The sequence below is a fragment of the Caenorhabditis briggsae genome (genome assembly GCF_000004555.2).
Source record: "Caenorhabditis briggsae complete genome, chrV, whole genome shotgun sequence".
Taxonomy (NCBI): domain Eukaryota; kingdom Metazoa; phylum Nematoda; class Chromadorea; order Rhabditida; family Rhabditidae; genus Caenorhabditis; species Caenorhabditis briggsae.
In genome coordinates this window covers 8133908-8150619 of record NC_013488.2, presented here as the reverse complement: position 1 = coordinate 8150619, position 16712 = coordinate 8133908, and the positions used below count along the sequence as shown (strand labels likewise).

Genomic DNA, 16712 nt, shown 5'->3' with positions numbered 1-16712 from the left:
ACGATGACAAGGTTTGAGCCATATTTATAAATGGAAGTGCAAACGAATTTTCAGCAAAAATGGATCGAGTGCATCATGAAAAAAACTTCCAATGTATGATAACTTTCTTTTCCCTCGATAATGAATTTTTCAAACACTATCTTCAAGCAATAACGCTTTTATTTATAACAATGGTGGAACAAACACGATTTAAGCATCGGTCTTTGGCACCTTGGTCTTCTTGACCTGGGAGCGGACGTAGGCGGCAGCGCGACGTTGAGCGAGCTTCTGGAACTTGCTGAATCCGGTGTTCTTAGCCAAAGAGCGGACAGAGGCGACTGGGGTCTTGCTCAAGGTGGCGGTGGCGACAGCCTTGGCTGGTCTTCCCTCTGGAAAATGTTATTTAGAATTGCGTACACGGAAAACTGTTCTTACTCTCGTTCTTGGTGGAGACGACGACTCCCTTTGGGGCGGCGCTGACATCAATAGCGTGCTTGTTGGCGAGTCCACTGTACTTTGGGCTGTTAACCTTCTTGAGGTTGAACTTCTCAGTGGAGAATCTCTTTCCGATTCCGCGCTGAGTTCTGATGAAAGCGCTGTTGTTGCGGATGACTTGCCACACGAGTGCGTCGGACATTTTACCTGAAAAATGAATAAGTGAAATAAGCGAAACACAGAAACAAGGTCAATTTACAAGATAATCGCTCGAAAATGAAATTTCCCACTCCTCGACCTAATTCACATGATTTCAGAACGTATTGATATCGGGATAGGGTAGAAATTCACAAAAAGTTGAGCGATGTATCAATACAGTTACGGAACTCATTAATTTCGATTTAAAATCGGGAAAAAAACGGAAAAATCGGCTTGAAAACGAGAAGAAAATAAATAAAAAAATTTCGGCTTGGCCTAAAATGTAGCTGCAAGTGCGCTCTATCGTATCGACGTTCGCGCGGAGTGTCGTAGTTGCGCCCGGTTTACCGTAAATCGCCATAAGGTTTTCTTCATTTTTTTAATCTCGAAAAATATCCGGATAACCTTTCAAATTCGTTAATGTTTTCTCGAAAATACATATTAAAAATTTTCAGAAAAAAATGTTGAACTCTACAATGCGAAGTCTCGTCTCTCGAACAGCCTGTAGATCTCAATCGTACTTCTCAACTTCCTCCGTGAAAAACATTGAAAAGTTATGGGAGAATCCATGGAAGCACGCTATTCCAGAAAAAAGTTAGTTATTATGTTGTTTTTCAGATTTAAATACTGAAATTACAGCAAAAACTTTCGCAACAGTTGAAGAAGTACCTGTTGACTGGAGCTTTGTGGAGAGATTGATGCCAATTGAAGTGGTACCAGAAGTCCCAAAACATGATTCTTATCCAACACCGAGTGGATGGACACCACCAACTGGTAAGTTGAAATTGAATCATTCCATGTTAATATTATGTTTTCAGCTGCTGGAAAATCTCATTCCTACTATGTTCGTCGTCGCCCAGATCATCTCCTTCCACTTTATCTAGAACGAAAACGGGATCTACTGAACGAGAAAACGCTAGACTTTGATTATGTCGAGTTGGTGACTGTGCGAAACGTAGATGGAGACGTTTTTGTAAGTTATTTTATCAGAGATTCTTGTGGAAACTGTACGTATTAAAAAAATTTTCAGGCTTGCGAGCATGATCTCCGTAGCTATCTTGAAGAACAACTCGGACATTCTGTGGCAAGCCACGTTGATGAACTGAAGGGGCGAATCAAGGTAAAAGGAGCCCCAAGATTGCTGATTGAACAGTTTTTCTATAGCAAAGGTTTTTAAAAGACATTGTTTTTCCTAGTTTTTTTAGGTCGTTTTGTTTTTTGTGTATTTATTGTTGGAATTGACATGAACATGCTATTCTTTATTCTTCTTGAAACATTATCATCTCGACCACATATAAACCGGTTCTTACCCGTCAGTTCTTATATTTATTTTCTTCTTTTCAACTTCCGTAATTGCGAAATGCCGAGATTTCTTTCAATAAGAATGCCATCATCGATTTGCTGCACAAACTGTAGAACCAAGTATTCTCTTTTAAATCGCGAGGTAATCAATGGTTTCTGAAGACAAGTAAACCAATTTCGGAGTTCAGGCTGGTTGCTCGAGTTGTGCTCTCTCGTTTTGCAAGAAATGCTTAGGACATCGTGCGATAATTCCTACTCTTTCGGATCAACCGATGATTGTATGTTACAATTGCTATCAAAAGTTAGAAGCAGCGAAAATGAAACCGGATGCAACAATAACTTCAGTACCGCTTTCATCAAACCAACAGTCGTCACAAAGCTCTTCCAAAAACTGGTGGGGTGAAGGTTTACCACCTCCATCTTTCAGAGGTTCGTATGGTAATCAGAATCAAAGTGTCAACAGGGCGATGAATTACAATAGGCCTGCATCTCAGATGCCTCAGCAGCAACCGCAAAAAATTGTAAGCAGCTAAAAAGTAGTTAATTCAAATTTCATTTTTCCCAGGCACATGTTAACGTCGAGGATCTGGAACAACGGCGAGCAAAACTTCGCGAAGACATGGAACCTCCCGTTGAAGCGCTGACGATTGATGAGATCGAGGAGAGACTAGCGAAGCTTCGAGAATGTGATGTTGAAGTGATACGGAATCCGAGAAGTGTAAGATTTATAAACAAAATAGTTCAAATATCGTGGAATCTATATAAGAAGGGCCTCTCTGATAGAAGGGTTCTTCGAGAGGGCATTCAGTGAAGAAGCAAAATTACTGGTTTTTCTTCCCTCTGCATAATGGCGCGTTCAAAGTTGATTTCCAGGAGTAATTCCCTGGAAAAACGCTGTCCAAAGCTGCCATTGTTTTCCAGAAATCTCCGCTTCGAGACCCGCTGTAAATCGCCATGAATCAATAGGAAGAACACAGTCAAAACGAGTGATACAGTAGTTTACTGTTGCTGTAAATCTGGAAAACAATCGCAGCTTTGGACAGCGTTTTTCCAGGGAATTATTCCTGGAAATCAACTTTGAACGCGGCATAAGGAAAAACCAACAATTTTGCTGAATTGCTTCTCTCTCAATAACCCCATTATAAACAAAGAAGGCTTCAATAGAAAAGCCCCTCTAATAGAAGGGCTCTCCGAGGGGATTGATACACTGCTGGACATAATTATAAGTTCACTTTGAACTTCGAGTTTTCTCGAAAACTGTGAATATAGACTGAACAGCATATGAACGCAATAAATACTATTTTGAAATGTCAATTAATTAATACCATTCGATACCACTATCGTTTCTTGATTTTGGAAATTTCGAAAAAATCGGAAAAATGACCCGAAAAAAACGGACATAATTATAAGTTAACTTGAAACAATCGAGCATAACTCGGGATATAGGATTTGCACTGTGAGTAAACTGCAAATTATAACAAACATAACGCAATATAGTCCTATTAGCATAAGAAACTTGGTTGTATCTATACTCATAGTTATGCCTCATCCGTTTTTGGCCAGCTTATACTGAAAATGAAGTTTTTCGTTGATAAATGTTCTGAAAATTACGAAGACTCTAACTTTTTGAGTTTTTTAGTATTATCCTTAAATGCATTCCTCATTTAACTGTTGAAAACATTATGATTTTTTCACCAACCGGAGAAAAACCAGCATTTCAGCTCATTTTTATCGCTATGTTCCAAGTGGTACTGTACCTTGCTCAGTAGAAATTTGACTGAGCTAATTAGCATAAAAGAAAGATACACTCGTGTTTATTCAGAAACAAACATAAAATCATAAAAATCTGTATTTGTGTTCATGGAATCACGCAAAGTGTCGGACCACATAAATTCCAAGCATAAAATTGGGTTATAGATAGACATGTTTAAGGAGTTGTTTTGTAAAGAAGGAGACACGTAATCTGAAATTTCTTTTTGTAATCACACTTGCCGGTTATCGAATTTACATATAATTAGGGAGATTGTTTAAGTATTCCGGTATAGACAAACAATGAACCTTGGAAAACTACAATTTTTTGAAAAATATTACCTATTTCCGAGCTCTCAATTTTTGTTTAGAAACAGCTTCACCTATTTTAAAGTTGCTGAACACATTGGAAAAGTCGCAAATAAAATATGCAAAAAGATTCATTTTGATAGGTCCACTCCAAGTAAAAAAAAATCAGTCAATAATCTACGTTTCTAACCTCAGAAGGTACTTCATATCTCTTCGGAATGATTGTTTCGAAAAGAGACGTCAACTAAAAAAACATAAACTCGGACTTTTTCAATATGTTCAGCAACTTTAAAATAGGTGAAACTGTTTTTAAACAAAAATTGAGAGCTCGGAAATAGGTCATGTTTTTCAAAAAATTGCAGTTTTCCAAGGTTCACTGTTTGTCTATTCCGGAATGCTTGAACAATCTCCCAAGTTTACATGTAAATTCGAGAACCGGCAAGTGTGATTACAGAAAAAATTCTAGATTACGTGTCTCGTTCTTTACAAAACAACTCCTTGAACATGTCTATCTATAACCCAATTTTATGCTTAGAATTTATTTGGTCCGACACTTTGCGTCATTCCATGAACACAAATACAGATTTTCATGATTTTATGTATGTTTCTGATTAAACACAAGTGTATCTTTCTTATATGCTAATTAGCTCAGTCAAATTTCTACTGAGCAAGGTACAGTACCACTTTAATGAGAAATGCATTTAAAAAAAATACTAAAAAACTCAAAAAGTTAGAGTCCTCGTTATTTTCAGAACAGTTATCAACGAAAAACTTCATTTTCAGTATAAGCTGGCCAAAAACGGATGAGGCATAATTATGAGTATAGATCCAACCAAGTTTCTTATGCTAATAGGACTATATTGCGTTATGTTTGTTATAATTTGCAGTTTACTCACAGTGCAAATCCTATATCCCGAGTTATGCTCGATTGTTTCAAGTTAACTTATAATTATGTCCGTTTTTTTCGGGTCATTTTTCCGATTTTTTCGAAATTTCCAAAATCAAGAAACGATAGTGGTATCGAATGGTATTAATTAATTGACATTTCAAAATAGTATTTATTGCGTTCATATTATTCTGTCTGAGAAAAAAAAAGGTTGAGATGCAGAGAAAAAGTGTCTGTGTCTCCACCTTATGTGTGCTATTTAGGCTCTCCGCTTCGATATCGCTACCGTATTCAGACTGCAAAAAATACTGTCTAACCTTTTTTTTTCTAAGACAAGCATAATATGCTGTTCAGTCTATATTCACAGTTTTCGAGAAAACTCGAAATTCAAAGTGAACTTATAATTATGTCCAACAGTGTAATAGGAGGACCGCCCCTTCTAATACAGGTTTTACGGTAGTTCAATTTCTGGTTTTCAGTGGCTCACATCATCTTCCAAAGACGGTCCTGCAATAAATGCCAATAATCCGGCAGAACTGATGCGAATAGCCGAAGATCGAGCTAGGATAGAGCAGAAAGAAGAGGAAATGGAAGCGAAGGATTGGGAGGAGTTGGAAGCTAGAAGAAGAAAAATATTTGATAAAGAGCCTGAAGAAGGGGAAAAGGAAGATACTGCAGTGAGAGAGTCGATGGTTTCTGGAAGTACGGAATTCAGCGAAGCAACGAAAGAAGAAATGAATGAAATTAATAAGTAAGTAGATTTATCCCTAACTAACTAATTAGTCGAAATATTTCCAGCTTACTAATAGACGCTGAAAAACGATGTGCAGAAACGAAGAAACAGGAGGAGCACGATGCTTCTGAAATGCGAAATTTGATGAAAGCTTGTGAGTTTTTTTCAAAACATTTCTAGTTGGCGACAGTCTTCCAAATTGTCATATTTAAGCTCGTCAGAAGTCGTTGGATGCTATGCAATGGAACGACAAAATCACCAAAGAAATCGGCGGTTTTTGGGATCGTCAAAATGCAAAAAGTGAAGAAGAAGATGAGGATGATAAGTCTCTAGACGAAGAGACGTTCAAGAAAATTCTTCATGAAGCTGAAAATTCTGTAGACGTCGAACCTCCTACTGAGGAAAATACCACAACAACCGCGCCAAACTCTTTCTCGTCCCCAAAAAAGAAAGGATTCTTTGAGAAGTTGTTCCGAAAAGATTCTAAGCAATAACCCTTTTCCCCTGTACTTTTTTCTGTTCCTGTTCCTGTGAAATATTTACTTCAAATTGTATTTTATAAATAACGTTATTTATATTTGTTTTGTTCCTGTGTAATTGCCCGATTTAACCCAATTTAGCTTCAAAAATTCAATTATTAGCAAATCCGCCGTCAACGGGAAGTGCAGATCCAGTTGTCATTGATGCGTTGTCAGAGAGCAAGAAGAGAACGGCTTGGACCACTTCATCAACTTCTGCGAATCGCTTGATTGGCATCTTGTCCAGCATCTTCTTTTTCTTTTCCGGATCACTCCAGTTCTGAAAAACAAATGGTTTAAAATGAGATATACAAAAACGTATTTTTCAGTTAATTTTCGGTCATTTTGACCTTTTTCGAGTGCCTAGACCTCGGCTGTCAAGTTTCCGATCACTCTGAATATTTCGGATGGTGTAAAACAGAAAATAGATTTAAAACTTTGCATTTACAGAACTTTTTTGAAAATTTCTATTTTTTCCAGCTATTTGCAGATGTCTGAAAGGAACCTCTTTTTTTAAATTTTTCAGTATAAAACGGGCAAAATGCGGATGTCCTTCAGAAATCGGCATGTAGCTGAAAAGCTATAAATTTTCAAAAAAAATCTGTAAAGGCAACGCTTTAAATCTAGACCTGTTTTGTCACCTCCAAAGTTTTCAGAAGGATCGGAACCTTGACAGCAGAGATCTCCTAAAAATGGGCAAAATGGAAAGTGACTCACATCTCTTCCCATATCAGTCATGACAACAGTTGGATTGACACTATTGACTCGAATATTCTGTGAACCCAATTCGTTAGCCAAACATCTCGTAACCATGTCCAGAGCAGCCTTCGAAGCACAGTATACCGTATGATTGTCCATTGGGCGTATAGCAGCTTGCGATGAAATATTGACAATAGCTCCCCGGATTTGTCGGTCCACAAAGTTTCTAGCAACCAGTTGAGCAATCAGAATCGGACCTCGAACATTAACAGCGAAAGTTCTATCAATCGATTGCTGAGTTATCTGTCCGATGGCATGGTTTGTAGCGATGCCAGCGTTATTCACAAGACCATGAATTGGGAAGTATGGGACGATGAGTTTAAAGAGAACTTCTTCATTTGCACTGACATCTCCGACGATTGGAATTATGGTATGCCTCTGAAAGGTTCATTTTGTGAATCTACTCCAGAATTCAGATATAACCAACCAATGAAGTTGATTCTTTGACCAAACCCAACAAATTCGCTTCGCTTCTTGCAAAAGCAATAACTTGCGCTCCAGATTTCGCCAACGTTAGACAAATTTCTTTTCCGATTCCTGCAAATTTGATAAAGTGTGATGTATGATCTGAAGGTGATCACACATTATATTTTTATCTTTATTTCCGCTTTTTCGTAGTACTTCAATACTGTTGGAAAGTGTTCGTTTTCATCGAAACATCAAATTCTTCAGTATAACTGGAAAGATAAGGAAGATAATCAAAATGATAAAACTTCTTGACCAAAGACTGTCATGTTATCATGTTATCAAAAATTTTCTCATAGTTTGAACTGGATCTGATTTATGACCGGAAGTTGAAGAGGAAATTTGAGAGAAATGGTGTTTTCACAATCAGATGATTTACAGATACTTGACGATTTCGTCGAAAAAATGAAAAATTCGAGGAATTTTCCTATAAGGTGACTTTGACAGAGAAAGAAAGTTAGGGTTTTTGGAGGTAGAAACCTATAATCTTTACAAATAATGTTGATATAATGATAGGCACAAGACCTAGAAAACCCCTTAAACATGTTAATAGAGAGCCACCCAAACCGTCAACTTTGAGCTCAAGTATTTCATTTCCAGTAACAGATATGAAAGGTTACCAATTAAAAAAATGTTTATCACAATATCAAAAATAAATTGTCGGTTGATCAGTTTTTGATATCTTTCACAGTAGTCGAGATAATTCAGCTGAAAGCTGACGGTTTGTTTGGACTTCAATCGGATAAAATTCGGTAATTTTAAGGTCATATGTTTCAGTTGCTGTAAAAGATATCAAAAAATGGTACACTGACAAATAGTTCATCTTAATATCAAAAATATGTTTTCAATTTATCACATTTTGATATCTCTTACAGGAACCGAGAAAATTTAGCTCAAGGTTAACAGTTTGGATGGCATTCTATTGGGTTATAGAAGGGCTGAATTCCACCAGAATCGTTTTTCTTTGCAATAGCTAAAATTAGTTCGGTTTTCTGTGCTAATCATATTTTTCTATTGAAAATACCTGATTACTCAGGAAAGTTAATCTGAATTTCTGAAAAAAGGATCTACAGGATTCAAAGGATCCATAAATCTAATGGGGTCTAGGGAAAGTTGAAAGTTTATGGACTCGCTTTTCCTATAGAAGAAAAATACGGTATCTCATGCAATATCTTGTAAAACTTCAATTTAATCCGAAATCTCGAGTTTTTTGCCTCACCTTGACTGGCTCCAGTGACAAGAATGCGTCTGTCAGTGAAATCGTAATTGGCTGGCATGATGTAGTCGTCGTCAGATGACATGAATCGTATCTCTCTCTTTGACCACTTTTATATTGAGACTATTTTTGTTATCAATGTGGATTGTCTAACTACCTGCGTCTATTATATTCCTGTGTGTTGATGATAGCATTGATGGGTTATTCTATTCCGAGACATAAAGGGAAACCCCCTCCCCCTTTTGATGTATTCTTTGTACAGAAGATGAAAAGAAAGCAATGTAACAAGAGATATTAAACACTTTATTGGATTACGACATTTTTACAAAAACATCTACAACATTGAGAGTGAATGCTCTTATGGAAGCAGACCCTTTACGTGATCGATCAGTTGACAGATGCCCACAAGTTTAAAAGTTAAGGCTCTTTAATATTACAGGTTCCAAAAATAATTGAACATAATTTTCAGATTGTTCCGTTTCAAAGATCTGCACCTCTTTCGCTTCTTTCCCCCATAAATAACCCCTTGGCAATCACAAGGCTTTCTCTGAAAAACAGCTGAAACTCGGAGCTATCACCATGACAACTTCCGCTGCACCTGCCAATTTTCTCGTTTTTGATTAGAAAAGCGACTCTAAACAACTCGAATCTTTCACTTTCATTCCACTCAACCAGTGAGAGTGAGCGCATTTTCCAATCATGTCTATGGACCTGGACCCCGTTCCAGGTCTTCCTCTCCTGACCACTCTATACTGTAACTCTACGACTGTCAAGAAAAAGACCACCGTCAAATGTGCGTTCCCCGATGAGCTCTACACCAAGAAAGCGTTTTATGGAGGACCAATTGGCGCAGGACTTGGTGCTGTTGAGATAGCAATCCTTGCTGTTTTCGTTTTACTTTGCTTCAAAATCAAGCATGACATCACCAAAACGTTTCTGGCAATCGTCTACATTCCCCTTGGACTGTCTTCAATTTGCAAAGTGGCGTTGGCAATCTACAGTATCTATGAGGGACCTTTTGGATGGTGGTGGTCGGTCCTTCTGATGTTCTTCAACTTCTTGTACACAACCTCAGTTCTCTGTACCAGCATTGGATCTGTCATCTTCCTGGCTGCTCTGATTGTGGTTGCTAGACGACGTGAGAACGTCAACATCTGTGAAACTTGGTAATGGCTCTATAGGTTCCATGTGGTTTTATTCTGCTTTTTTCTGCTTTCAGGATCTCCTACACCGCTGTCCTCTTCTTCTCTGTTCTCCTATCTGGATCCTACCACTTCATCGCATACCAATGGAATCAACTCCCAGCTTCTGGATTGTTCTTCACCTATGTGCTTTGCACTATTGGAATCATTGCTGAACTACTTGTGGTAAATTTGTTTTTGCAATAATTAAGACAAAAATTAATTTCAGTGCCTTTGCGTTGGTTTGATGTGCAAGGCAAAACCAGCTCCCGGTACTACTGTAGTCGTTGTAACTGGTGATCCAGTAGTCGACGACGCAAGAACCAGACTCGCATTTGGCGCTCTCGCTGTGCTTATGATGAACATCCCACAGGGGTTTGAGATCTGTGAGTTTACGAAGTTATTTTAACTCCAAATCTAAATTTCAACCTTCAGATGTGAAGATCACCGAGCTTTTCACACCATTCCTCTGGGACTCCGATGCTCAGAAAAAAGCCTTCTACACAGCTCAATCTATTCAACTTATGAACTTCGACCTCGTCCGTCTGTTCCTGAGTTTGTTTATGCTTGTTCCTCTTTTCATCACCGTCACCGGAAGATTCGCCATCGGACTCTTGATCACCCGCAAGCCCCACCCGACGCCACAAGCTAAGGCTACAGCTACAGTCAACAAAGTGTTCGTCGCCAGCCAGAACCAACCACTTCTAATGGAAACTGGAGAGAAGAAGACGCCACCACCACCAACTCCACCCAACAGACCAGTCGAACATCCAGTCCCTGCTCCGATCTCTGCTCCAATCACTCAACAGCCTCCTCTCGTTCCAATTCCTCATCAGGTCCCAGTCCATCAGCCTCAACATCCACACCAACCTGCTCCACCAATGTATCCTGGAATCGGATTTGCTCCTGGAATGCTACAACTGCCCAATAACATGCAGACTACAATCGTCTACACACCATCAATGGGATATGAGAATGTGAACGGACAGATGCATGTGGAACAGTTCAGATAGATCAATTGGGAGTTTTTTCAAGAGTTTTAATCCTAAATGATCTGAAATGTGTTGAATAAACTTTTTGTTAACAAGACATCTTTATTAAAGAATCTTTATTGAAGAAAGTTGAAAAAATCTATTAGAGCATTGACCAGGAAGTTTTCGAGCTTCAATGTTTCCGAACCTCAAAAAAAGCTGAAAGGATGTTCTAGAGTCCAGATACGAGGAAGATATGACCTAGCTAAAAGTGCTCACATTCCTAGAAAGGTCAAATGCGGAAAAAGGAAATGTACACAAAACGTATGATGATCTTCTTCTTTCTCCGTTTACACTTACTCTTGCTACCTATTGCAACATGCTGGCACCGCCGCTAAGCTAGCGGTTTTCCTCACCTCCGTGTTGATAAACAAAGTGCAGATCGAGAGACAGTGGTCAGTGCCTGGGATGGTGGTACTTCCACCGGCGTACTTCCTTAACGTACTACAAGAAAAACGATGAAGACGGAGGGAGGGAGTGAAATTGAAATCCGGAGATAGTAAAAGAAAGTAAGAGGCACCTAGCGAGGAGGAGCAAACAATGGACGCGCCAGTCGCGGTCGCGGCCATGGCTCTCTCAAGTACAGTGGATTACTGTCCATTTCGCCCTGGGAGGGGTGCTTTCCTTTTCTAGGCGGGCGGAGATAGGCGGTGACGTAACACGCGTTGTCCGCGCGGAGTTCGGAGGGTGGTCAGGGCGTGACCTCACGAAGATCGCTTAAGAACAGTTCCCGCACATATCGCATAGTCTGCGTGGCTGCACGACGAGCCCCGTCCGTGAAGAAATAGATGAGCACGACGTCGGCTCCATTACATGCTTCGTCCTACTCTTCCGGAACAACCGGAGAAGGAGGCGGAGCTCAACAAGCTCTTCAGCTGCAACATTGTGCCTATCATATCGGAGCATCGGTTGGCAGCAGTGGTTCAGGACTGAACAATCATTCAATTAATGTCCCTAATAACAATAATCCAATGGGAATGTCTCCAGCTGGTACTTCATCAGGAAGCAACTTGACCAATGGTCAGCAGAGGTGGGTCCTGATTTTCTAAAATTCATGCATGTTATCTTACTTCCTTCGTTGATTAATACTTTTATTCTGAACTGTTCGTCTTCTAACTCCGCTTCTAAAATTATTATACTTCTGGAATTCAAAACTTCACTATGACAAATCCTCACTTTCTATTTTTAGGTTCACAGTGAAACCTAAACGTCACTTCCTTTCTGAGTCACAACAATAAGTTTGTCTATATTTTGAATACCCTAAGAGCTTTTAAAAATGAAGATTACAGTATCCAGTCTTGTTGATGAATGTAGTTCGGTGTTCTTACAGTGCTAATGTCTTCAGTTTTTCTTAGACCTCGAACTCTCATAGTTACAGTACCTCTCGTAGGTCAAAGGTGTACTGTAGGAATCATACAGTATAGTTAAAAATCAACTGCAGTGTGTAAGAGTGTTGAGTTTTCAGTTTTCATTCTCAAAATATGTCCTTTCCAATCTGTGCTACCTGTAACCTTCGATAGATGGTCACCCTATACGTGCACATTGAGTCCATACTTCTCGGTTCCTGTAAGAGATATCAAAATGTGATAAATTGAAAAAAAGTTTTGATATTATAATAAAAATTTTATCAGATGACCACTTTTTGATATCTGTTACAGAAACCGAGATATATGGGCTCAAAGTGCACGTATCGGTTGGCCAAGAATACTCAAAAATGCTAGATGTTTTTCGTTGTTTGACCCATGGTCTTTAATTAGAAAAATTGGCTCTAGAAAGTTTTCTGATTTTAGAAACTGCAGATATGGTCCCTCATTTAAAACTAATTGCTTCCTTATTGGATATCCTAGATTCCGAAATTGCTAGCTTTAAAATTTCCTCTTCTCTCATAACTAGTACTGTACTTCATTAAAAGTTCACATTCCTCTCCTCACAGATATCTCTTACAACAACTTACACTTTCTTTCGAAACCCCTAACTAGTTCTTAAATAAACATTTCGCTTTTCTTTTCCTTCCCTAAAAGAGTGGAGGGGTCATCATGTTCACAAAAGTTTGACCAACTCCTTTCGCCCCGAAGCATTTTTCTTTCCGCGCGGAACCATCCGCTCCTCGCCGTTCTTTCTCGCGGACACTCTGACGTCACATGTTTGACGAAACGAAATAAGGTGAATATCCCAGAGTCTGTATATATATTCAAAAGTAAATAGGTTATATAAAGAAGTGAACGGGTGAAGCAGCATGTGTGCGCGAAAAGAGAAGCGAAATTTAAATATTGCGCCATAACGATGAGAGTTGAAGAATGGGATCTGAATTAGGCTTTTTGATAGCTTTGGAGAAATTTTTGGAACTTTTAGAAACCGAACTATCATCATAATTTTTAAAATTACAGGTACAGTACCAATGAAAATACCCCAAACACTCTAATAGGAGGCCACCCAGACCGTTCACTTTGAGCACCTCTATCTCTGTTCCCGTTAAAGATATTGACAATTTGTCAAAAGATAAATTATTTATCATAAAAAACCGATATTTTCTTTTAGTTGACAACTTTTTGATATCTTTTACAGGTCGAGTTAATTGATGTCAAATTGGCTGTTTGGGTGGGCTTCTATTAGAGAAAATGCGGGAGGTACAGTAGCATATCTCGCTTGAAGTTTAAAAGTTATCTTAAATATTTGAAACCCTGTTTTTGATTAATGTTCTCTGAAATTACCAGAAAAATAAAAAAATCAAGTTTCTTTCGTAGGATCCCAAACTTGATAGTTTTCAACTGAAACTGAAAAGGTGTTCTCCAAAAATTTTTCCACTTTATTGCATGCTATTCCCCAAAAGCTCTCTTTCTAAAAAGTTTCAAACCACTTATTTTTATTTGGAACATTCTTCACCGGAATACAAAAGTAAACAGTCCGTTCCGATTTTACCATATTCCGTGCGCCAAAAAGAAATTAACACAGTCCATGCAAACATTCATTTTCTAGGTCAACTCGAGGAGCATCGAAACTACGAAGGGATCAAATCAATGCGGAAATTCAGAAAATTCGAGACCTCCTTCCGCTTTCGGATCTTATCAAAGATCGACTTTTCCAATTGCAAGTACTGTCACTGGGATGCATATTCATTAGGAAACATCGATATCAACAAACGATTCTCCAACCTCAGATGCAGTCGATGCAGATGCAATTGACACCTCCGATGCCACGTGGAATTGATATCTGTAAAGCACTTCGAGGTTTCATGTTGATGATCACCAGAAGTGGAAAGATTCTTCATGTATCGGACAACGCCAGCGAGTATTTGGGACATTCTGTAGAAGAGATAATGTGTCAGGGAGATACGATTTATGATTTGGTGGATTTGAAAGATCATGGTGCTGTTCAAGCAGAATTGGCGAGTGGACCGCCTGGCGCAGCCAGTTTTCCAGAAGAGCGAGTATTCATCTGTAGGCTCAATTTGGCGAGAACAGCGAAAAGGCAATTACACTACCACAAGGTGAGATTGTAAGGGAGCTTATGGTTCAAAATGTTACATTTTTCAGTTTGTTATGTTTCAAGGACGTTACATTCAACCTGCGGAATTCTACCAACAACTAAATGCTCAAAATTCGCAACCAGATTGTGATCAACCAGTTTTCTCAGCCTACTGTCAGCCTCTTATCAACCCAGAGAATGCTGAAGGAATGTCAACAGGGAATACACATGTATTTTGTACTCAACATTTTTTGGATATGAAATTCAAAGATTCTGATTTGATGGCAACTCATCATTTGGGTTATTCGAAAGAGCAATTAAAAGGAATGTCTTGGTACGGAATGATTCATCCAAATCATGTTCCTGAGATTGCTCATAAGCATCGATTATGTAAGATGGACACTTTAAGGAACCCTGGATTAATTACGATAATTTTCAGTGTGTCAAGAAAAGGAAGGATCTGTACTGGCCTTGATCAGAATACAATCAGCAAGTGGAGAATGGATTTGGTTGCATACAGTATTTTCAATCCGGCCTAACAACGAACTCAATAGCGATGGAAAACGGCTTCGTCATGTGATTCATTGCTTTCATCAGAAATTAACGTAAGGAAATTTTTAATTTTTTGGATCAAGAGATTTTTGGATCAAGAGATTATAGACAAAAATTATTTCAGTGACCTGGAAGCTGCAACTCTCCAAGCCAACGCCTGGATCTACAGTATGCGGCATACCTATCCTACCGTATTCTCTTGCCAAGATTCTCCTCCACCAACCGAAGAACAACAACAACCATCGAGTCCTCAATCTCCATTACAACCACTGAAGTTGATTGAACAGAAGCCAATTATTGGAATGGCTCCTCCACCTCAAGGATTTCCGACTATGGACTTCAACCAAATAAAAGTGGAGATTCCTATGCGTCCAATCAACTCTCAAATTCCATTTTTCACTCCGGAATCTTCATCTCCGGAAAGCTCTCGTCTCTTCATATCTCTCTACTCTCTCATCAAACTGCATTCCCATTGGATAATCTTGAAGATATTCTTCCTTCAAATGATGTACTTCCCGAGTTGAAAGACGAGGTAGATGAGATCCTTCGACAAGTTGAACAGTCTCCAACTCCTCCTCATTCGATTCCCGCAAATGTGAATCTGGGTCATCGACATTCTATGCCAAATGCATTCGACTCTGCTGAACTTTACAAGTATTTGGGACCCGCTCTTTTCGATGGAGATTTCCATGGAAATCCTCATCATTCTCAATTGCACCACCAACCTCAACCTCCACCACTACATCATCTTCATCATAATATTCAAATGAATCAAATGCAGACAACTCCTCCTATGTCATGCCCTCCTGTGAATTATAACAATCACTCGAACTTCATATTCCATCATCAACATCTCCATCAACATTTTCATCATTCCCAACCTTCCCTTCCTCACCAATTTGACTATTACAACCGAAAAAGAAGTTGGGCTGTATAAAAAAATCAAGTACTCTAGAATCTCTATCTCCTGTTATCTCTGTGATATATTTTTACTTAACTCTATGATTTTATAATACTCTAGATCTTTCCACATATTGTCTTTCATTCAGATCAGTATTCCCCCGGGTAGAAATGTTTAAAAAAGAGCTTTCATTCGTTATGTGTTTCTGTGATTGATAATACTTTTCAATATAATTTTAACTTATAAATTTGCATGACCATATTGGATATAATGAACATTAAAAATATTTACGAATGTTTCAATGAAATTACGAGAACCCCAAAGTGAACACTCCAATAAAAGCCCACCCAAGCCGTCAACTTTAAGCCCATATATCTCGGTTCCTCTGACAGATATTAAAAAGTGGTCAACTGACAAGTTATTTATCTTAAATTCGATAATGTTTTGTCTGTTAAATATTTTTATTTATTTCTTACAGTGACCGAGATATAGAGGCTCGAAGTTGACAGTTTGAGTGACATTCTTATAGAGTGTTTATTGTATTATAACTAAAATCCTTAAATCTATCGATGTTCTGTTTTTCAGCTTCACGATATTGGAAGAATCACGATAACATATTTATAAAATTTTATTTTCATGGCTTTGTTTATTTTTATAGCTTTTATGGCTAAATGATTACAATATGCACTAATTCCAGGGTGGGAAGAGATTCAGATGATTTTGAGTTTCGCAGAAAATGGAAAATTTGGTCAAGCCATGGACAAGCCAAGTAAAATTCATGGGCAAATCTCGGGCAAGCCTTGGTCAACCCTTGGCGATCCTTGGTCAAGCATGGGGCAAGTCAAAGAAAATACCAGTCAGAAAGTTCCAGGCTATCAATTTTCAGTTTCGACAACAATAACTTACCAGGTTTCACTGCACACATCCCACAGTAGCAGTGATACGGTATCACCTTACGATGCCATGACGAAAACATGACGAAGTATAACACAAAACATAACTCCAAAAAACTTCCGGATTCAAAGAATTCTAG

General features: G+C 38.6%; 6 protein-coding genes across 6 annotated transcripts; 4 read left to right on the top strand and 2 right to left on the bottom strand.

Moving 5' to 3' along the window:
- Window positions 1–189: 189 nt before the first annotated feature.
- Window positions 190–616, bottom strand: Cbr-rpl-28 (the record flags this gene model as incomplete). Its single annotated transcript, XM_002636233.1, has 2 exons — window positions 190–368; window positions 415–616. 2 exons carry the CDS (start codon window positions 614–616, stop codon window positions 190–192), a joined length of 381 nt encoding a protein of 126 aa, XP_002636279.1.
- A 457-nt stretch (window positions 617–1073) lies between these two features.
- Cbr-mrpl-49 lies at window positions 1074–1789 on the top strand (the record flags this gene model as incomplete). Its single annotated transcript, XM_002636234.1, has 4 exons — window positions 1074–1206; window positions 1252–1386; window positions 1431–1585; window positions 1643–1789. 4 exons carry the CDS (start codon window positions 1074–1076, stop codon window positions 1787–1789), a joined length of 570 nt encoding a protein of 189 aa, XP_002636280.1.
- A 207-nt stretch (window positions 1790–1996) lies between these two features.
- On the top strand, window positions 1997–6085 carry CBG08571 (the record flags this gene model as incomplete). Its single annotated transcript, XM_002636235.1, has 6 exons — window positions 1997–2056; window positions 2103–2435; window positions 2480–2632; window positions 5338–5609; window positions 5657–5745; window positions 5805–6085. The coding sequence occupies 6 exons, from the start codon at window positions 1997–1999 to the stop codon at window positions 6083–6085; spliced, it is 1188 nt and encodes a 395-aa protein (XP_002636281.1).
- A 136-nt stretch (window positions 6086–6221) lies between these two features.
- Cbr-dhs-21 lies at window positions 6222–8610 on the bottom strand (the record flags this gene model as incomplete). The annotated part of the gene is made up of 4 exons (XM_002636236.1): window positions 6222–6389; window positions 6827–7246; window positions 7296–7405; window positions 8553–8610. 4 exons carry the CDS (start codon window positions 8608–8610, stop codon window positions 6222–6224), a joined length of 756 nt encoding a protein of 251 aa, XP_002636282.1.
- Window positions 8611–9248: 638 nt separating this feature from the next.
- On the top strand, window positions 9249–10743 carry CBG08573 (the record flags this gene model as incomplete). Its single annotated transcript, XM_002636237.1, has 4 exons — window positions 9249–9715; window positions 9769–9916; window positions 9960–10116; window positions 10166–10743. 4 exons carry the CDS (start codon window positions 9249–9251, stop codon window positions 10741–10743), a joined length of 1350 nt encoding a protein of 449 aa, XP_002636283.1.
- An 806-nt stretch (window positions 10744–11549) lies between these two features.
- On the top strand, window positions 11550–15715 carry Cbr-cky-1 (the record flags this gene model as incomplete). The annotated part of the gene is made up of 6 exons (XM_045237358.1): window positions 11550–11791; window positions 13738–14248; window positions 14295–14616; window positions 14666–14831; window positions 14903–15052; window positions 15100–15715. The coding sequence occupies 6 exons, from the start codon at window positions 11550–11552 to the stop codon at window positions 15713–15715; spliced, it is 2007 nt and encodes a 668-aa protein (XP_045093820.1).
- Between the last annotated feature and the right edge of the window lie 997 nt (window positions 15716–16712).